Source organism: Cornus florida, unplaced genomic scaffold (genome assembly GCF_030987335.1).
Source record: "Cornus florida cultivar Cherokee Brave unplaced genomic scaffold, ASM3098733v1 CherokeeBrave_3.0.0_Hap2_Chr06, whole genome shotgun sequence".
Lineage (NCBI taxonomy): Eukaryota > Viridiplantae > Streptophyta > Magnoliopsida > Cornales > Cornaceae > Cornus > Cornus florida.
The window spans coordinates 82,644,154-82,666,879 of NW_026775576.1; the positions used below are offsets into that span (position 1 = coordinate 82,644,154).

The following is a 22,726-nucleotide window of genomic DNA, read 5'->3' on the forward strand; positions in this document are numbered from 1 at the left end:
ACCGGTCGACCGGTTAAGGCTCTGGAGTGTCCGAGGCTATTGGTTTCAATTCCAAATGGTACCGGTTGACCGAAATAGCTTACCGATCGGCCAAAATGGCCCTGAATTGCGATTTTCTCACTGTTTAAAGGCCTGAACTACTTGGCAACCCCATGGCTTCTTTTGTGACATCTAATATGGTTAAAAATCTACTCCAAAACATTCATAAACATGCTTACAATGATAAGATAATATTCATACAACATAATGAGATTAATACATCTTTATCCATCAAATTGAATTCAATTACATTGAGTATGGTTATATGAAATTCATTTTTTAAACTTTCTAACTACGTAATAGTATGTGAAGGCGACTCATCCATTCGGCAGCTCCTAAAATCCTGAAAATGTTTAAGATGAGAGGGGTGAGCACTACCGCTTAGTAGAGGATGCCTATATAGCATTTCCTCAAGTCAAGTAAGCATGACACATACACAAAAGAGCACAATAAGATGAATAAATTTTCAACACATTTTTCCATCATTACATGCTATTACAAGCTGAATAATAACTTTACTTTAGCAACAATTTAACAAGAAATTGTCATTAACAACCAAGCAACACATAGGTAATATTGATTTCAATTTAAGCAACAACTTAACAAGCAATAATCATAGGCCAAGCTTATAATCCAATCCAACCAAATCATGTAAAATTTTAGCATGCTTTTAAAGAGAAACACAATAACCATTTATAAAGACTTAAAATACACAGTTAGACGACCCATACCTCAAAGTGTGCTAGTCAAACAAGCCCTTAAGGCTCCAAATTTTGAAATTCCCTAAACCCCTTGCAATATTGGTCTCAATTAGAAGCTTTTCTCAAGCTTATCACTTCTTCATCAATAGTCTCATCAAAATCTCACTTTAAAAGCAAGCTTGAAGTTTTGTAAGTCATTTAGTGTCTATAGATAGATATAGAGTGAAAAAGTGAAGGTTGACGAGAGAGAGAGAGAGAGAGAGAGAGAGCTTTATGCCTACTAGAAGAAGAAGAAAAAGAAGAGAGAAATGAAATGTTTTGGTTAACTTTTGACTTATGGTCCATGACTTGCCACTTGTCAAGAGATATGTGATGTCACCTTTGGTTAATTACTCTTTTGTCCTTTAACATCCATTGCAATACCAACAAAGTCCCTAAAATATCTCCCACCAAAATAGATACACAAATATATAAATACATGGGAAATGACTACAACGCCCCTCACTTAAATGAGAAAACCGGGACGAGTTCCCGAACCCAAAAATCGTCTTGACTTCCAAAAAAATTCTAAAAATAACCCCGTCGCCTCCAATGACTTAAAATAAATAAAAATTACATTTCTAAAATTCCCGGCTCAAGAAAATGACGGAAACGACCCTCGGTGCCCATGTGACACGCAAAATGAAGCAAGGATTAAAATAATCCAGAAAAAAATCAAATAAATTCCAGAAAATAGAAAATAGGAAAATTGGTAACATTACAAGTTTTTAAAATTATCTCTTATTTTTCTAGTTTTTTCCTAATTTACTCTTCAAATTCCTTAAAAAAAAAAGAGTTAATTTTTGTTAAATTAAATTTTAATTGTTTCCTTTTTAAGTTGTTATTTATTTATTTATTTTTTCCTTTTTTTTTTTTTTTTTTTTCCTTCTTCTACTCCTTTAAATATATATATATATTTTTTTTTTTTTTCCCTTAGCATTGTGCCCCATAAATTAAAATTCTGACTCCGCCAAAGTTTGAACCCGGTCGCGAGCAAAAGAGAAAGCTAAGCTGTCGTTTTCATTGGCTTCCCGGAAATGAGTACCCCATTGCAGTCGGTGGAGATTTTTCTTTCCTTAAGAGAAAAAAGTTAGACATAAAATCTCCCTCATTATCTAATATAATGACGAAAAACCTTTTCAATATAAAATTAAAAAATATAAGTAACTCATTTGGCATAGTGTTAAAATTTTCTATATATATATTTTTTAATGGTGCGTCCATGACAAAATGAAAATAAACTGGATCAATTATCATAAAAAAGAAAACCTAAAATGAAAATCACTTTAAAGGAAACCGAAATTTTCTTAAATTAATATTAAGGCGCATTTTTGTCATTATAACATCACTTTAGTTGTGAGTGATTTTTAAAATTTTCTTAAAGTTCTATTTTATTAAGATAAAAAAAAAAAAAACTAAAAATGTAAATTTTTTTTAAAAATGAAAATCACTTTAAAGAAAATCTAAATTTTCTTAAATTAATATTAAGGGACGTTTTCATCATTATAATATCGCTTTATTGGCGTGTAATTTTTAATTTTTTTTTATAGTTCTATTTTTTTAAAATTCAAAATGAAAAAAAGTATCTAAAAATGAAAATCTTTAATTCAATAAAAGGAAAACTTATTAGAGAATGAAATATATAGTTTATTTCAATAAATACATACCAAAAAATTTATATCAAAATATACCAATAAAATTTTAAACTATGAATTCTATATACAAAATTATTTTTATATTTAATTCAATAAATAAAAATCTATTTAGAGAATAAAATATATACTATTAGAATACTTATTTATTAATATCTACAGTTCCCTTCTCTAATTTAAAAGAAGAATAATATAGTATTAGGAAATTTAATTAGCGAAGAAAATATATAATATTTAAAAATTAAATTACTATGATTCAATAAAAGAAAATCTAATTAGAGAAGGAAATATATAATATTAAAAATTTTATTTATTTAATTCAATAAAAAAAATCTATAAATACTAATAATAATATAGTAATAGAAAATGCTAAAAGTTCAATATAAAGAAATTTAATTAGCGAAAGAAATATATAATTTATTTAAATAAATACATAGCAATAATTCTATATTAAAATATACCAATAAAATTCTAAACTTAAAATTCTATATATAAAATTATTTTTATTTTAAATTATTATAATGTTATTTACTTCAATAAATAATATTATTTTAAAAATTATTTTTATATAATAAATAATAATATAAATTATATATATATACTTTGGGTTGTACATTTTATTTGACAATCGACTTTTATGATTATGAAGTGATGCATATACATTTATATGGAGAGAGACGAACAAGAGAACGACGGCCGGCACTGGAATCACCACGACCGCCATCAAGAAACCCTAAGTTGGTGCTCTGCTTTTTATTCTTCATTCTTCTTTTCTCTTAGCTGCGATTCTTTGCTTCCTCACTGTGGAGGGAAAAAAACTCCCTCCAATAAAAAACGCACACGTCACCACTACCCATATCTACAGGCCAAGGACATATAAGGCCCATCATGCTCAAGCCCAAGTTGAGGGTATTTACAGCCCAAGACCATTCCATCAAGGCCGAATCAAGAAGCCATCAGCCCAGCTTGTCGTCAGCCCAGATATGAGTATTTAACATCCGGCCTGTTACCCAAGCCCAGCCGGATCAAAATATATTCAGCCCAAGAATGCACAAATCCTACCATTTGAAGAATTTACCGTAGAAGGAAAATTCGGATAGGAAGTTCTGTACAAGGCAAGTTCTATGTATGGAAAATTCAACAATGGAAAGAACTCTATTAGAAAAGAATGGTTATATAGAAAGAATTGGAGGGCAAGTAACGCGAGTCCTACCATAATTTTGCAATCTTTTGTATATAAATAGAGGCTAAGACCTCCAATAAAGGATCAAGCAATTCCACACTTCTTTACACATTGTTCTTATTTATTTTTATTGTTTTTGAGTGAGTTGTTCTATTTTTCTCAGTTATTATTGGTTGAGCGAAATTTTGCACCTACACTTTGGCGCTGTCTGTGGGAAGCGTATAGAAATGTACTCCCACTTGTTCTTCAAATTAAATCCTTTAATCGTGTCTGGAATGTTAAACGGAGAGTCAGTAATGAATCAACAGATAGAATTGATGCAAAAGATGCGAGAAGAGTTCTTGCACCAATTTGAGACATTCCGGCAAGCAAACGATACGAGTGTCGCCCAGATAGCTGCGCTTCAGCAGCAGACTCATACGCTGCACACGGCCATGGCTAGGCTAACGCCACAACCACCACCAGGCGATGCTGCGGCACCACCTCCCACCCGGAATTTACCTCCGGTTCACGAGCCTCCAGCCAACGAGACACCACCCAACGGGGCTCGACCTAGTGAGGTTCAGCAAAAGCAAGGGACGAGGTCCGAGGCGGTTGCTTCGGATAATCTCCCGCATCGCACTCAGGACGAACAGGCCGAGTCCAGCCGTAGGCTTACCGTATGGTCCAATGGCGTTCCGGATGGCGCACGTGTACAAGATGCCTTCGACGAAAAGAAACTCTTGAGAGTCCAGACACCAGCCGAGATGGCTAGAGAGCACAAGACTTCCTTGGTCAAGACCCCCTTTACTGACGAGGTGTACCTTGTGGAGAGGCCGAAGAAGTTCACTATGCCATCCTTCACCCAGTTCGATGGGGCAGGAGACCCCTCTCGGCATCTTGATCATTATGCGCAAAAGATGGCACTGGACGATCATAACGATCCGTGGATGTGTAAGGTTTTTCCTACCAGTTTAACCGGAGCAGCGTTAGAATGGTTCAGGAATAGGCCACACAAGTCTATCCCTGACTATGAGACCTTGTGCACCATGTTCTTAGCCCAGTATTGCGGAAATAAGAAGCAGAAGAAAAGTATCGCCGGCCTTTTCACCATAAGGCAAAGGAAGGGAGAAACTTTGCAAGATTTTTTATCCAGGTTTAACATGGAGGCCTCGGAGATAGCAGATTGCCATCCTGCCACGGCAATCGAAACGTTTAAGTTGGCGATGATCCAGGGAACCAAGTTTCACACATCCTTAGTCAAATATTCCCCCCCGGATATGCAGACTTTGAACGCTAGGGCACAAATCTACATCCGGTTGGAGGAAAACGTAGCCCACCGTGCACAGCACGCTACCCTCGTCACGGTGGAAAACAAGTCTCGAGAGAAAGCTACGAGCACAAGGATGCAGAAGGTCCCTCATACCCCCACATAAGTCACCCAAGCGTCTGAGAAAAGGCGAAGGACAGAGGACAGGCTTACCCCTCTCCGTACTACCTTGGCGCGCCTATTCCAAGAGAATAAGACGAGGTTCGCAACTCCTCAGCCCATGAAGCAACCCTTGGAGCAGAGGGACAAAAGCAAACATTGCGCCTACCATAGAGATTATGGGCATACCACCAATGACTGCAGGTCCCTACAGCGACAAGTAGAAAGCATGATAGCGAGAGGAGAATTGGTGGAGTATCTCGCCACAAAGGAGCACGTAAAACCTCGGGAGGTTAACCCTCGACGGGTAGAGAGCGGTCAGGTAAAGGTTATCCATGCTATACACGGAAGGTCAGAGGATGATGAAGAATCTGAAGAGTTGTACAGATCCAGGCTGCGAGAGGCTCATAAGTTACGCAGGTTGTCTTCGGTAAACACAGTTGCACCAGGCAGCATCAACATTGGATTCGGTAACAATAACCTTTCTAGAGTCCAGCGCCCGCATGAGGACCCCTTGGTCATCAACCTCCTGGTAGCGAATTACATGATCAGGAGAGTGCTGGTAGATCCGGGAAGTAGCGCCAACATCATTACAAAAACAGCTTTTGATCAGTTGGGGATTCCACCATCATCCATCAGGCCAACTTCCGGCCCCCTAATGGGATTTGATGGTACTAAGGTGAATCCGCTTGGGGTGGTCGATCTATCCGTTACTGCAGCAAAGGGAACTCTAAAGGAAAACTTCGTCGTGACAGAGATTCATCCATCTTATAACCTCATTATGGGAAGAGGTTGGATCCATCGTATGAATGGAGTCCCTTCTACACTTCATCAAGTAATGAGGTGTTTATCCCCGGATGGCAGGGAGGTCATCGACCTCTGGGGAGATCAGGTTGCTGCCAAAGAATGTTACATGCTAACGCTACACGAAGCAAAGAAAGTGTCAAAATCACCTCAGTCAGAGGCGAATCCCAAAGAAGCAATCAAATAGCAGCTACAGTATCCTCTGCCCAAGTATCTCAAGGCAGAGGAAGAAGCCGAAGCTGAAGCACCTACCGAGGAGTCCCTCGAAGCTGTAGAGGTAGTCCTCGGAGACCCTCAGAAGATCACCTACATTGGCTCATCTTGCACAGCCGAAGAGAAGGAAGCATTGATCAGGGTTATTCGGTGCAATTCGGATGTCTTTGCCTGGGATCACTCAGATATGGTGGGGATCAATCCTACAGTCTCATGCCATAGTCTGAGGGTTAACCCAGAATTCAGGCCAGTCAAACAGAGGCACCGACGGTTCGCACCTGAACGCAATCGCATAATAGCCGAGGAAGTGAATAAACTGTTACAAGTAGGATTCATTCGAGAGGTGCAATACCCACAATGGCTCTCGAATGTAGTAGTCGTTCAAAAGAAGAATGGGAAATGGAGGGTGTGCGTAGATTATACCAACCTTAACAAAGCTTGCCCAAAAGATAGCTTTCCTCTGCCCAAGATTGATCAAATGGTGGATGCTACGACGGGTTATGAAAGGCTCACATTCCTCGACGCATACTCTGGCTATATCAGATTCCCATGAATCCTGAAGATGAGGAGAAAACTGCTTTCATCACAGAAACGGGCACTTACTGCTACAGAGTGATGCCCTTCGGTCTAAAGAATGCCGGAGCCACCTACCAGCGACTTGTCAATAAAATTTTCAGTAATCTGCTGGGCAATACAGTTAAAGCCTATATCGATGATATGGTGGTTAAAAGTATACGGAAAGAGGACCACCCGAAGCACCTCCAGGAGGTCTTTGATACTCTCAAGAGATACAATATGAAGCTGAACCCCACCAAGTGCTCCTTCGCCGTTTCGTCAGGACAGTTCCTTGGGCACGTCGTAAATAAAAGAGGAATAGAAGTAAGCCCAGCTCAGGCAAAGGCACTCATACAGAACCAGGAACCGAAAACTCTCAGGGAAGTGCAAGTTCTAACCGGCCGAATTGCGGCTCTCAGCCGGTTCATATCCCGATTATCTGATAAGTATAAACCTTTCTTTGATGCTATTCGATCCAAAAACAAAGATATGTGGGGACCTCAGCAGCAGGAAGCTCTCAATCAATTGAAAAGCTACATGGCAAAACCCCCAATCCTTTCTGCTCCAACGCCCGGAGACACTCTCATCCTGTACCTGGCAGTATCAGCTGTAGCAACAAGTGCAGTGTTGATCAAAGAAGAAGACAAGGTTCAGCACCCAATCTTTTACACAAGAAAAACTATGACGGATGCCGAGACACGGTACAGCAAGACAGAAAAGGTAATCCCGGCGTTAATTTATGCCAAGAGGAAACTTCGACATTACTTTGAGTCTCACAACATAGTGGTACTTATAAATTACCCTATACGGGCTATCCTAGCTAAACCAGACCTGTCTGGTCGAATTACAAAATGGGCTATTGAACTTAGCTCTTTTGACATCACCTATGCACCGAAGGTATCTCACAAGGGGCAGTCGGTAGCGGATTTCCTACTAGAGTACGAAGATCAACCTGAGGAACCGACACTTCCAGAGCCATACTGGGAGTTACGAGTTGATGGCTCGTCCAACCGGAAGAGGGCAGGGGCTGGTATTGACATCACAACACCCGAGGGTACCAAGCTGCAGCAGTCAATTCTGCTAGATTTCCCATCTATTAATAACGAGGCCGAGTATGAGGCAATGCTCGCCGGACTTCGGCTAGCTAAACAGCTACAGGTACGATGTTTAAAAGTTTTTAGTGATTCACAACTTGTGATCAATCAAGTGACAGGGCAATATTCTTCCAAGGAGGAACGTATGAAGTCATACAAAGATGCTGTAGAGAGTGCTATCCGAGAGTTCGATCAAATCGAGTTCCATCAGGTACCACGAGATGAAAATGCCGAAGCAGATCGATTGGCCGCAGCCGCATCGTCTTCAGATGAAGAATTGGTTCGGCTTGTTCCAATCGATGTTCTCGAAGGACCTAGCATGAATCCCCAGCAAGAGGTGATGGTGATCCCGGAAGTACCACGCGAGCCCTGCTGGATTGATCCAATCGAAGCCTACCTCAAGGAAGGGGTTCTCCCGAATCAGAAAGCTGAGGCAAGGAAGCTTAGGCTTACCGCGGCTAAGTATGCCATCATCAATAACCAGTTATACCGAAGGTCATTCTCCGGTCCCTATCTCAAGTGTGTAACCCCTACTGAGGCTCTCACAATTCTAAAACAAGTTCATGAAGGAGATTGTGGAAACCACTCCGGAGGAAGATCCCTTGCACACAAAATTCTGACCCAAGGTTATTTCTGGCCATACTTGGCTCGGAATGCCGAGGAGTACTCAAGACGATGTGACAAGTGTCAGCGTCATGGTCCAATAAAGCACCAACCTGCCGAGGGTTTGCACGCCATGGCTAATCCATGGCCGTTCGCCCAATGGGGGATTGATATAGTAGGACCATTGCCCAAAACCATGGACAAAAAGGAGCATGTGCTTCTGGCTACGGATTACTTCACCAAGTGGGTGGAAGCTGAAGCCTTCTCTAGCATCACCCACGAAGAAGTAAAGCATTTCATTTGGAGCAACATTATTTGCCGGTTTGGGGTACCAAAAGTCATCGTAATGGACAATGGTAAGAACCTCGATAACAGAAGTACAAGGAAATTCTTTAGCGAACATAGAATCTTGCAAAAGTTGGCTGCAGTTAGTCATCCACAAGGCAATGGGCAAGCTGAAATAACTAATCGACGATATTCGGGTGCTTAAAGAAAAAATTGGAGAAATTGAAGACAAAGTGGTACGAGAATCTCCCTCAAGTGCTTTGGGCCTATCGAACCACTCCAAGACGACCCACGGGAGAAAGCCCATTTGCTATGGCATATGGGTCCGAAGCTGTCATTCCTACCGAGTCCATAATCCCAACTCTTCGGACATCCTTGGTGCTGGAGGGGAACAATGAGCAACAACTCGAACATAGCCTTGATTTGGTGGACGAAAGGAGAGATGCAGTAGCAATTCGACTCGCGGCCTACCAACAACAGGTGTGTAACAGTTATAACAAACGCGTCAGGATCAGGAGTTTTGTGGTAGGCGATTGGGTGTTGAAGCAGGAGACAGCTCATGTAAAGAAACTGGAACCTCATTGGACCGGACCCTACAGAGTTACCGAAGTAGTGGGGAAAGAAGCATATCGTTTGGCCGAAGCTGGCGGACACCCCATTGCGCGTCCTTGGAACGCAATACACCTGAAAAGGTATTTCCATTAGTTAAGTTTGTCAATTTTGCTATAAGTTCTTCACAAATAAGGCTGAATATGTCCGCAGTTAGCCAAACTTTTCTTTATTTTGCTTCTCTATTCAATATCACTCTCCTCTGTTTTTGTTTCTTTTTATAAAAATGGGGAGTCATACGAACTCTATGATTGCGCAATTTTTATGCGCATGCCAAGTCGCACAAAACAATGATTTTTACAAAACAAAAACAAAAACGAACAAAACACAAACACAAAAACCAACAAGCACACAAGACACAAAACACATGAATTATGGCCTGTGCTTAAAACTTTCTATCCCACATCGATAAAACAGTATGTGCTACATTCTGTTATATATGGGAATATTCAAATAGTTAATTACGGTGTAAGGAGGGCCCACTGGTATTTAAAGCTGTCAAGCTCAATACCAGAGGCATTCCTTACACCGACTTTTTTGACAAAATTTAGTCTATGTCCCACATCGGATAGAAATAGAGAATAAATGCGGTTCATATATGCGCGGTCCACAACATTTGGCTGCCAAGAAGGGAGTATCAGTGGAGGCAGGTCTCTAAAGTCGACAAATGGAGAACTTCACAGCCACTGTTACTCGCTTTCTTGGCCTCCTATCATTTTTGAGTCTTCAGCCTCATAATAAGTGATTTGAGGAAAAATATGAAATAAACCTCCCCTCAGGCTCAGCGCCGGGGAGTAATTCATTCGCCTCGGACCCTAAGTGTCCGGCTCGGCAAAACCTCCCCTCTGGCTCAGCGCCGGGGAGTGATTCATTTAAACCTCCCCTCGGGCTCAGCGCCGGGGAGTAATTCATTCGCCTCGGACCTCAAGTGTCCGGTTCGGCACAACCTCCCCTTAGGCTCAGCGCCGGGGAGTAGTTCTCTCGCCTCGGACCCTAAGTGTCCGGCTCGGCAAAACCTCCCCTCTGGCTCAGCGCCGGGGAGTGATTCATTTAAACCTCCCCTCGGGCTCAGCGCCGGGGAGTAATTCATTCGCCTCGGACCTCAAATGTCCGGTTCGGCACAACCTCCCCTCAGGCTCAGCGCTGGGGAGTAGTTTTCTCGCCTCGGACCCTAAGTGTCCGGCTCGGCAAAACCTCCCCTCTGGCTCAGCGCCGGGGAGTGATTCATTTAAAACCTCCCCTCGGGCTCAGCGCCGGAGAATAGGTCATTCGCCTCGGACCCTAAGTGTTCGGCTCGGCGAAAATCTCGCCTCGGACCCTACGTATTCGGTTCGGCAAAACCCCCCTCCGGCTCCACGCCAGGGAATGTATAATTCGCCTCGGATCCTGAATATCCGAGGCAGCTTCGGACCCTAAGTGTCCTATTCAGATCAGAACTCTTTCCTCCGGACTCCAAGTGTTTAATACCTTGTGTATGCGGATATGTCATAAGTTCATCATATTCCACCCCACATCAGGAACACATGAGAAGGAAAGAGTATGTATACTGAAGGCAAGTAGAAGGCGAGGAAGGTTCATTTAACAGTTAAATCATTGTCCATACGACTCATCCTGCTATATCAACTAAACTGTTAAAAGGATCTCCTTCTTCCCACAATCCTTGCATTTTCACGGATAGCATAAATCCGAAGTATAAAGACAATGTTTAGTGTTTAAACACATTACCAGTCAGAGAAATATATCAAGAGCATACAGCAAAAACAAGTCAGGCAAGCCTAAAACGAAAAGTTATATTTATTATCCCAAAACAGGCTGTTCATAAAAACAAAATACATAGTTCTACTTCCTCTTCGGATCGAAGGGAGTAGATTCAAAAGCATCCACTACATTAGGACTTGAGGTAGCCGCAGGAGCAGGGGAGCTAGGAGTACCCTTCAGGTGTGCCTTCACCATCTCGGCAAAACGAATTTCAGCCTCCAAAGCCTCTGGCCCTTCATCATATGGGAAGTGCACCCCCACCTGCTTGTCAAAGGCGTCTGGATCCATCGTCTTAGGGCCTGAGCCCTGATTATAACCAGACCGGAACGCCTTAGCACTAGCCAGGTGCGCCAGACAGGAGTAGCGCCCCTGCATTTGCTTCCCCGCCTTGAAACAAGTAGTAAGAGCCTCGGTCAGGCGTTGAACCTCGGCCTGAAGAGAATCCACCTTAGCCTCAGAGGCTGACAACTGTCTCTTATACGCATCCTTGGCTTCAGAAGCTATCTTCAGATTGGTAAAGGCAGTAGTGGCTCTCTTCTCTGCATTGTCAAGATCCTTTTCCAACTTCTTGATGGAGAGGGATTGAGCTTCAGCAGTGGCGCAGAGGGCCATGGTGCAGTATAGACTCTGTTTAACAGGAAAGCAAATATAAGCATAAATAGAAACACAAGCAGGCAAGAGTAGCATAATTCTGAAGGTGCAATGCGAACCTCTATGGCCCGGACTGGGGCAGAGGGGAGTAGTTGCTCCAACCCCATTTGGCTGATGGCTTCCTCGTCCTTTGGGAGCCACATTCCTCGAGCCACCGCCAGTGCAGCTGAAGGGTCTGTAACCACAGAATCCCCTGAGTGTAGGACTGACCTGTCAGCCCTGGTGAAGGAAGGAGTCCAAGGAGCTCCAGTCTTAGCAAGAACAAAGGCCCTGACTTCATCTTCAGGTTCAGCCTCCCCAGCTTTTTTTCCTCTGCTTTTAGAGGGGACTTTGCCCTTGCCAGAGGAAGAGGGGTTGAGGCGAGATTTCTTCAATGGTGGTTCCTCAACCTCCACCTCATCCTCAGTTGATCCAATGACGACCAAGGGTTGGGCATCTCCGGCTTTCTTTTTTAAAGCCTCAGCCCGCCGTATCTCCTCCTCGGTCATAGGGAAACTGTCAAATGATGGTAAAGCCAGGTCCATGAGGTCTGCAGCAACGGCACTGGAAGTAATGTCCTTGAGGTTGGAGGAAGTTAGCAGGTCCTCGATAGGCGAGGGGTTACTCCAGACTCGTTCCTTAAGAAAAGAAAGTCTCTTCCTTGCTGCGGAGGCCGGGAATGTAGCTGAAAAAACACCAAGAAATTCATAAATACGGCGAAATATTAAGACTTGGCAAGGAAAACAGCCAGAACACTTGGTATGAAGGGAGGTTAAATATTATATACCTAATTTTCCGAATTTGCGCGGAATGGGAAGCGCAATTGATTGAGACACGAACCATTTCCCTTTAATTACAACCATCCTTTCTTTCCATTTCTTTTCGGATGAAGGAAGGTTCGTGCATATCCTTTGATGAAGGGGAGAGGTAAAAAAGAAGCGACCAGGCTCGGTCCCATGCTTAGATATATTATAAGTAAGCAGAAGGTCGGCAAGGGTCAAATCCAAAGCCTCTAATTTCCGGCGCACCAACAACGCCGAAAGGATGCGAAAGAAATTGGGATTTACTTGAAGAGGGGCAAGACCTAGCTTATTGAAAACTAAATGATAGAAGGGATGAAGAGGGAATCGGAGGGCGTTAAGGTGCCCTACAGAAAGAAGCAACTCATCCTCCTCAATTCCCTCGCCGGAGGTGAAATCGGCACCCTCGGGATATTCTGCAATGTCTACTCCTTCAGGAACATCAAATTTTTCCATTACCGAAGCAATAGAGAATTTGATGCGGCGAATAGAGATGATTGCTTTCTTCTCTTCATGGGTAAGAACGTAATCAGAGCCTGAGGTGGATGTTTCGGTTGGAAGAGGGGAAGTACCTGAAGGATTCAACGAAGGGCGATCTGTAGAAACCCTAAGAGGGGGAGCCCTAATGCGAATGGGGGAAGATGAAGGTGTGGATTCAGAATCCCCAAGGTCTACACGTTCGGGAGTAGATGAAGTACTCATAATGAAAGATTGAAGAGAAAGATGCGAGACTAACCTGACAAAGCGAAGGAAACGATGAAATGAAGGACGCAGAAGTGCAGCAAGGGCAAATGCAACTCTTGCAAAATCTGGTGCGACGGAAGTAATAACGAAAGGCCACGAACCGTTTCTGAAGCAAAGTGAAAACCGGTTTCAATTCCCTCTTTAATAGGAGCCGTCACTCAATTAAAAAGGGAACTTGGGGCAAAGTGTGGAGGGAAAAAAACTCCCTCCAATAAAAAACGCACACGTCACCACTACCCATATCTACAGGCCAAGGACATATAAGGCCCATCATGCTCAAGCCCAAGTTGAGGGTATTTACAGCCCAAGACCATTCCATCAAGGCCGAATCAAGAAGCCATCAGCCCAGCTTGTCGTCAGCCCAGATATGAGTATTTAACATCCGGCCTGTTACCCAAGCCCAGCCGGATCAAAATATATTCAGCCCAAGAATGCACAAATCCTACCATTTGAAGAATTTACCGTAGAAGGAAAATTCGGATAGGAAGTTCTGTACAAGGCAAGTTCTATGTATGGAAAATTCAACAATGGAAAGAACTCTATTAGAAAAGAATGATTATATAGAAAGAATTGGAGGGCAAGCAACGCGAGTCCTACCATAATTTTGCAATCTTTTGTATATAAATAGAGGCTAAGACCTCCAATAAAGGATCAAGCAATTCCACACTTCTTTGCACATTGTTCTTATTTATTTTTATTGTTTTTGAGTGAGTTGTTCTATTTTTCTCAGTCATTATTGGTTGAGCGAAATTTTGCACCTACACTCACTAACTCCTCAGCGGCAATAAGGGCAAGTTCAGGTCTCTCCTTTTCTCTCTCTTCGAGCTCTTTCCCTCCCCAATTTTGGCCACTGTATAATTTGTTTAATAGCTAAATTTATCCTGCTTGTTCAGATGCAAAGTTGATTAATAAACTTGGAGCTAAAAGTATGGTTTTCATTGATAGAGTTTGATTCAATGCAATCCTTTTAAATGGTATAGGCATTAATTGTAGGGTACTGTTTAATGCTCAGCAAGTTCTGAATCTTGATTGTTACTCAGTTAGACTGTCAATCCGTTCTCAAAGAAACAACCATTTTCCATAATATGCCCAATTTGTTCCATTTTGATTGTGGTCTTAGATATTGTTGAAAGTTCATAGGATACTTAAATCATGGTGATTTAACAGTGAACATTACAATATGAAAGCTAAATTCAATGCTTTAATCCAACTCCGCTCCTATTCTCAGTCCCTCGGAAATTTGTCTCCTCGCCCTTCAATGCTTCCCATATGAAAACCCCATTTGCAAAACCCAATTTATGGTGGACCAGTGCAGTGCGGCATATACCACAACCGCAATGGTTCCCCCATTCACTGGAACCCTAGAAAACAACCACAACTGCAATGCTTTGGAAGATATAGGAGACCACCCTAAGGACTCCATTGATGTTTTTAGGAGATTGGGTTGTAGTGAAACTGATATATCAAAGATTTTTCTTCAGCGGCCTTCTTTTTGTAACGCTGATCTCACAAAGCTACAATCCAAGCTCAGCATACTTAGCAACTTGGGCCTCACAGCTTCTGACCTTGTCAAAAGAATCAACTGTTGCCCCTGCTTCCTTACTTGCTTCATCAATCAATGCTTCGATGAGCGCCTGGAATATCTCCAAGCGTTGTTTGGATCGAGGCAAATGCTTCTCAAAGTCATTACACGCCTTCCCTCCTCGCCTACGACTTCCATAATATGATCAAACCCATCATTGCCACATATGAGAGAATGGGTGTTAGCAAAAATGACTTGATTCCCATGCTTCTGTCTCGTCCCACATTAATTCCTCAATCCTCATTCACTCATGAAAAGATAAATTACATACAGAAGACTGGGCTCTCTAAGGATGCCAAAATGTACAAATATGTGGTCACCCTCACTGCAATCTCATGACTTGAGACAATTCGTGAGAAGGTGGCAAACTTTGAGAAGTTTGGGTTTTCGGAAGATGAGGTTTTGGGTCTTTTCGGACGCTCTTCTCTGGTGTTGACATTTTCCATTGACAAGGTTCAGAGGAACATGACTTGTGCGTTGGGCACAATAAAGCTATCTGCTAGTACAGTCCTTGGTTATCCAATTCTGCTGACGTGTAATTTGGAGGCTGTGTTGAAGCCCAGATTTCTTCTCGCAGGGATAGTAAAGGATTTGGGTCTTGTTCCACAAATTAAAGGACCTGCAATGTTGAGGGCATTGAGAATGAAAGAGGAGCGGTTTATTAAAGCATTTATTAAATGGCACATGAAGAAAGTTGCAAAAGAATTGATGACGTACTACAAAAATGTAAGAGATGTCAAGCGGCTTGCTGAAACTTCAAAGAGGAACTTTATCAAAGGATTCCCTTTCTGAACATATTTGGCTTCCAGGTGCTTTTCCAGAATTATTCTGCTGTTACCAAATCCTTTAGTTTCAGGACTAGGAGCAGTTTGCACACACCAGAACAATATTTTTTTGTTTCTCTTCTTTTTTTAATCTATTCTGTTGTTTTCGGAATTAATATTAATTCTTGTGTTGCATAATGCAGAATTTTTTTTTCCCTAAATCATAATGCAGATTTATTCCATGAATTTCGAACTTCGTGTGGGTTCTTTTGCTATTTCCTTTAAAATTTATCTCTTTTCACATGCAAATATGTGCCACAAGACGGCGTTCCTTGGAAATATGTATTAGAATCAACTCCTGCCATTTAGCACTGGCTTTACTGCATTTACTTCTTTGTCAAGGAGAGTATTGACACTGCATTGATCTGGGTTCAATTCCTGCTCTATCAGGTTACTCACTTTTTTTCCTTTTTCTTTTTGTTTTTTCCTTCTCTTTTTTGGCAAAATGAGAACGAATGAGTAGAAAGAGAAGTAGCTCCCTACTCAATAGAAAGACAAAGATAAAAATAACTCTTGGTCTTGAATATTTAGTCATTTAGGATTTTGTTGATACAAAACAGATGGATGTCTATTCACTTTACATATGCTTTTTGGCTGCTAAAGCAGTCAATAATGCTTATCAGATAGACAATTAGTAAGATGATAATTCTTGCCTGGCACAGTTTTTGTTCTGAAGGGGAGGAAGCTCCTATTCGGACACTTAAATATTCCATATCGAGTAATTTATTTGTTTGGGTTAAAAGGCACTATTGTAAATCCGTGGAGGATATAGTTGAGTTTGGATAGTTTGATAGCTTAAAAGTTTGTCTTCTTAAAGTTGTACATGGGTTGCTCCCTGTTTGAGCGCTTTTATAATATACTTTACTTAAAATAAATAAATAAACAAATTTTTTTTTTGAACAGTAACATTTTCTTTTTTCAAACCAATCACTCTAGTTATGCCAAAAGGGCTAAAATTTACCATGTATAAAGCAATTGCTGTAATCAGCAGAAATGAGGCACGGAAATTATATAAAAGTTGAGAAATTGAATCTGCATCTTGAACTGGTAACTGTAGAAAGTGAATAACCTTTTTGCCTCGGCTGTCTTTAAGTGTCAAAGTTCTGAATTGATTCAGATTGTCAATCAAAGTTCTGAATTTATTCAGATTATCAATTAATTTGGTCATTAATGATTTTGTTGATACAAAACAGTTGGATGTCTTCACTTTATACATGCTTTTTGGCTGCTCAAGCAGTCAATCAGATGGACAATTAACAAGATGATAATTCTTGCCCGACAAAGTTTTTGTTTTGAAGGGGACATTGCTCCTTTAGGCACTTATAATTCTTGCCTGACACAGTGTTTGTTTTGAAGGGGACATTGCTCCTATTTGGGCACTTAAATATTCCATATTGAGTAACTTATTTTTTTGGGTTAAAGGGCACTACTGTAAATCCATGGAGGATATAGTGATGTAGGAAGTGAAGAACCTTTTTGCTTCAGGTGTAGTAAGTGTCAAAGTTTTGAATTGATTCCGATTGTCAATTAATTTGCTAGCAATTCAATATCGCGACGTCTAGCTACCCTTTATCCGAAAGAAGGGAAGGCTTTTATATTTTTTTATTAGCTAAATAAATTGCTGCGAATGCAAAGCTCACATTCTTGGCAGAATAGTGTGTGTGTGTGTGTGTGTATATATATATATATATATATATATATTTTTTTTTTCCGTTCTTGTTATTCTTTCCAGACCACTATATATGTATATGTCAATGATTAAGAAACAAAAAAAAGGGAGGGATTGTTTGGCATTATACTTTGAATCCTACAGGGGTTGTAGTTGAAATGATGGTTAATTTGTCTTCTTTTCAGCAAATAATTGATTAATGGATGAAAGAGAAAAAACAGTTTGGTTAGTCAGGTTGTTTTCGACTAGTTTTTGCTATGATTGCTTACCTTAAATTAAACTATGGTGTCTTGACTTGTACATTTATGCATAAGTGGTTCGACAAACTTATAGAGTTTACTTCCTTCGTGATGGTACCAACTCCGGAGTGAACTATGAGCATGTTCTCCTGGATAATTGTCTAATTGTTGGATTGGACCGCCTCACCGCCATGCTGTCTGGTGCCTTTGTTTGGGACCATGTATCACTAGAGCTGTTAACCAAAGGTTAATTGTCCTTGTTAAACTTCTGATACTTTATTTTCCACAACTCATTTTGATGGTCTTGGATTTTGTTTGCCACTGCAAGGAAGTTCTAGCTGTGTTACCCATCATGACTCATGAGCTAACATGTGCCCTCTGTAACATGCAAAGTCTAGTTCTTAGGCAGGTCAACATTATCCCCGGGACAAACTGTGGAAGAACAAATCATTTTGATTCTGAGGTGGGGTTATTCAGTATCTGCTATCTCCGGTATCAAAAAGATCATTTAGATGGTCTATTTAGACTTCCTAGCTGCTCAGTTTCTGATTTGCTTTGCTTGCTTACAGCTTTCGAGAGTAAAGTTAAAGGTGCGTAAGAATCTGCCAAAAGATGAGTACAAGTACGAAGGGAAAAATAGGTTGTTGAATGATGAACCAGCTTAGATGCCAATTTATGTACGTTTTTCACATTGAGGAGTTCAAATGATGAAGCAGCAAGCATGTGGTTGAGATTCCGTGGTTTAATTGGGACAGAGTGAGTGGACATGTTCTTACATGGAAGATGGTGTTTGAATGATGCAACGGAAATTTGGCTGGATGTTCCTCTTTCTCTTTTCGTGTATGGTGAAAGTTTTATGAAGAATGTTTTATGGAGTTCAGTTAGATCTCTAGCCAAGCTTGCTGATCAACGCATTTTTTGTATAAATTTTTCGTAACTTGTCCTTGTAGGTGTTATACATGCACTTCAAGAACTTGTACAAAAGAAGTAGAGATTATTATGAATGATAGTGAGAATTGAGTAATTATTATGGCTGAAATTTTCTTTTTCTGGAAAGTGGTTTTTCTAGTTTTGATAAATATTTACTTGATGTAATCTGACGGTTTCATAAAGGTGTGACAATGTACTATGATCAGGGACGAGTCAAAAAATTGTGCGGGGGCAAGTGTAATTCTGTAGGTGTGTGTATATATATATAATAGAAATTAATAAGGTATATTACTAATAAATAAATAAATAAATCAGTTGGGGCAATTGCTCTCACTAGCTTGTGAGTGGCTTCGTTCATGCTTATGACGTTGTCCTAACACTTTTTTAATTACGTAGACGCATTTTGAAATGTTGTTCGGCCAGGGATGGAAAGTTGCTCAGTAAACACTTTTTTATTATGTAGATGCGTTTTGAGAAAATCGTGAGCAAGAGTAAAGTGTGTAAAGCAATGAGGGTGTGAAGAAAATCTACATGGGTTAGGGCGGGATCGCGGTTTGTTTATTTTTTATTTTTTTATTTTTTTTTCACATACTTGTACCTCCACTGAGTTCGAATCCCTAACCTCCCTTTTATTACACGGATATTAACTCTTTTTTATTACATGGACATTAAATTTTAAATTTCACAATCCACAAACATGGAAATAAACAAAATAACTACAGATTGAGAAGGAAAAAAATTAAAAAATTCAATGCTAACCACACTTTTCATTACCTTTTTCAGCAATTATATAATGAAATGATCCCATATGCTTCTGATTGAAAATCCATGTCTCTGTAATAAGAGGTCCTAATATCACTGTCCTACAATTTTTTCAAATACAGAAAATAATAAAAAAGTTTAATAATATAAAAATTAAATGGTTAACACTTAACAATGAACACTTTAAACATATTGAAGAGAAAAAATAATAATAAATAAAAGGCGTAGAGTCTTTGGGCTAAACCGTCATTTCCAAGTTGCTGGTAGTTTTTACCGCTTTCCAAGTGGTACTCCTGTATGACCGTTATAGAAACCCCCCTCTCTCTCTCTTCCCACAAAACTGATGTAGGAGAGAAAACAGAGGAGAGAAAACAGGGGAAACTTGTGGATTATGTGTTCTCGCCCTCTTTCTTTCTCACTGTTCATCTTAAGTCAGAGACTCTCTTTTTTCTCTATTATTTCTCTCCAACTTCAACAACAGAAAATTACTCGATTTGTCTGAGAAACTTCAACCATGGCTGTGGATGAGACATCAGAATCAACCCAGATGGCCGAAGTCGGGGCTTCTCAAGAACAAGATCCATCTAAGGAAGCCAAAGACGAAGGCGTTGCTGTGGAGGACGCGGAAGTTGCAGAAAAGAGTGACGAATTGAAGAAAGAAGACGAGCCCAAGACAGACGAGATAGTAGAGGAGAAGAAAATTGAAGGCGAATCAGGCGAGGCTTCGTCGCCTTCCCTGACTGAAAGGAGTGACACATTCAAGGAAGAGAGCGATTTTGTCTCTGATCTGAGAGGGTACGAGAAAAAGGCGTTGATGGAGCTGAAGAAGATGCTCGAAACAGCAATCTTAGGGAACAAGCTCTTCAAGGAGAGGAAGGTCAAAGTTGAAGAGCCTGAAAAGACTAATTCATCAGAAAAAGAGGTAGAGAAGAATGAGAGAGGGGAGGAAAGTGAAGATAAAGAACAACAAGCAGAAGAAGGCGAGGAGAATAAAAATTTGGCTACAAATGAAGCCAAACAAGAAGAAGAAATGGAGGTAAAAGAAGGGAAAGAAGAAGAAATGGAGGTAAAAGAAGGGAAAGAAGATGAAAAGCCCGCCAATGAAGTGGAAACCGAAGGCGAAGAGAAGCAGAAAACCGATGAAGATGTGATTGTTGAGGAGAAAGTGATTCAAATAGACGAGGATATCAGCCTTTGGGGGGTGAGATTATTGCCTAGCAAGGGAGATGAGGACACCAATGTCTTACTCCTGAAGTTTTTGAGGGCTAGAGATTTTGATGTTGATGAGGCTTTTGAGATGTTGAGGGATACCCTTCAATGGAGGAAGGATTTCAAGATGGATTCTCTATTGGATGAAGATTTGGGGGCTGAATTTGGCTCCACAGCCTACACGAGTGGCGTGGACCGCGAAGGCCATCCTATTTGCTATAACATTTATGGGGTATTTGGGGATTATGAATTTTACAATAGGACACTTGGGAGTGAAGAGAACCAGGAGAAGTTTCTGAGGTGGAGAGTTCAGCTGATGGAGAAGGGGATTCGGGAGCTCGATTTCAAGCCTGGTGGTGTATCCTCATTCCTCCAAATCAATGATCTCAAGAACACCCCGGGACCAGGAAGGAAGGAGCTTCGGCATGTCACTAGACGAGCAGTCGGACTTCTCCAGGACAATTATCCTGAATTTGTGGCAAGGAATGTAAGCATTTTCCTTGCCCATTTCATTTTATGTTTCTTGAATTTTTCCTAATGCTTTAACTATGAAGAATTTGGAAGATCATCTTTGCACTTCTTCTCTTCAATCCTTCAATTTTTCCAAGATTTCATTATTTGATTCACTTTATGACTTGGTGGGGCATTTTTTATATGTAGCATCTAAATTTGACATCAATTCATTTGAGTTTCCAAAGTCCTAATAACTTGTAATTTTTCATACAAGTGTGACATCTAATGGGGTCATTGTGTGTGTGTGTGTGTGTTTTTGTTTATTGTAGATCTTCATCAATGTACCTTTCTGGTATTATGCCTTCATTGCTCTCCTATCGCCTTTCTTAACCCAAAGAACAAAGAGCAAATTTGTCTTTGCTCGCCCTTCAAAGGTCGCAGACACCCTTCTCAAGTAAGAAAACTTTCTCATTGTGTGTGTTGTGGGGTGAGTAATTGCCATTGTAACGAAGTCTAAATGCTTTCACTGCAGGTACATTCCTGCAGCAGAGATCCCAGTTCACTATGGTGGGTTAAAGCGGGATAACGATGATGAGTTCTCTACTAAAGATGGTGCTTTCGAGATCATTGTTAAGCCTGGATTAAGTGAATCTATTGAGATAGATTTACCAGAGGTAAATGAATACTTATATGACACTAAAAGTTATAGATTTCATTTCTTTGTGTTAAGTATGTTTCTAAGTTCACCGTTATCTACATTATCGTAAGTTGAAATTTTAAATGAAATGCTTGAAATGGCATAGTTTAGGAAACAATGTTTGAATGGATCTCCACTGATGTGATGAATTGTAAGTAATGAATCTTTAAACAATGTCAGATATCAATTTTTTAACGATACAACTTAATATAATGTAGAGAGATTCGACTTAGAGGATCCTTGTCCGTTATTATAGGTTTGAATTGATCTCAAATTAATGTGATTCTTTCGTGTTTGGAAACACAGGTTGGGACAACTTTGATGTGGGACCTGACTGTGTTAGGTTGGGAAGTTAACTACAGGGAGGAATTTGTGCCAGCAAATGAGGGTTCTTATACCTTGATAGTGAAGAAGGGGAAGAAGATGAGTTCACAGGAAGGATCGGTTCGCAACTCTTTCACAAGCACTAGTGAACCGGGAAAGATTGTGCTCACAGTTGAGAATGGATCATTCAACAAGAAGAAACGCGCTATATACCGATACAAGATCAAGAACAAATCCAGTTCCTCTTGAGAACTTGTTACTACATAATTTCCAAAAGTATAGTTAATATGGATGAATAAGTTTGATTCTCCTTCTAGTAGTAGTTTTTGGGTGTCTTTAGGTTCAGTAAGAGAGTGATGATGACACCATTTCCAGGAGGTGGATACAGCACCCATACTATATATGTGAATTTATTGTTCCAATTCTCAGTTTCTAAATAAAATTATAATTATTATTATTATTATTATTATTATTTTTTGGTTTCTTTTTTCCCAGGCTTCCAAATTTTTACCCTCTTTTTTGTATGTCTTCACGAAGCTTTGCAATGAATGTTATTTTTCCTTATTGACTATTATAAGAATCAAATTGTTGAGGCGTCGGAATGATGTTAGATCACACTTATTCGAAATCAAGGATGATCTGTGAGACGAGACCCTTCTTATTTTATCGGGTAAACCCAAATAAAATATCTAAAATTAAGGCAAGAATATGTTCGGATCAAAGTAGTCCAAATTAAGACGACAATTATATAAGGGTATATTTGATATTTCACGCGTGTGGGCATGCCACCCCTGTCAAACTCCAAGTTGGCTGAGCCAAATTATTGAGAGCCAAACAAATATTCGTGTTTGCTACGGCTGACTAGTAGACTCTTGACTGATTTGCGCTCACTTAAGCCTTATTTCAAAGGCACCGCTAAA

At 40.5% G+C, this 22,726-nt stretch overlaps 1 protein-coding gene and 1 long non-coding RNA gene across 2 annotated transcripts; one reads left to right on the plus strand and one right to left on the minus strand.

Annotated features, from left to right (window-relative positions):
• Positions 1-211: 211 nt before the first annotated feature.
• On the minus strand, positions 212-1,024 carry LOC132312377 (uncharacterized). The gene is made up of 2 exons (XR_009483254.1): positions 771-1,024; positions 212-382 (listed from the first exon to the last, which is right to left on the minus strand). It is a non-coding gene; the product is annotated as an uncharacterized LOC132312377 (long non-coding RNA).
• Positions 1,025-19,446: 18,422 nt separating this feature from the next.
• Positions 19,447-22,359, plus strand: LOC132312378 (patellin-4-like). Its single transcript, XM_059810726.1, has 4 exons — positions 19,447-20,819; positions 21,115-21,239; positions 21,318-21,459; positions 21,789-22,359. Exons 1-4 carry the CDS (start codon positions 19,638-19,640, stop codon positions 22,053-22,055), a joined length of 1,716 nt encoding a protein of 571 aa, XP_059666709.1. The 5' UTR covers positions 19,447-19,637; the 3' UTR covers positions 22,056-22,359.
• Positions 22,360-22,726: the final 367 nt, after the last annotated feature.

What these genes read in the sequence shown, in the direction of transcription:
- LOC132312378 (XM_059810726.1), top strand. Translation starts at nt 19,638, where the DNA reads ATGGCTGTGGATGAGACATCAGAATCAACCCAGATGGCCGAAGTCGGG. An exon ending in CTGAATTTGTGGCAAGGAAT is followed by an intron (nt 20,820 to 21,114) that starts GTAAGCATTTTC and finishes TGTTTATTGTAG; the next exon opens with ATCTTCATCAATGTACCTTT. An exon ending in TTGAGATAGATTTACCAGAG is followed by an intron (nt 21,460 to 21,788) that starts GTAAATGAATAC and finishes TTGGAAACACAG; the next exon opens with GTTGGGACAACTTTGATGTG.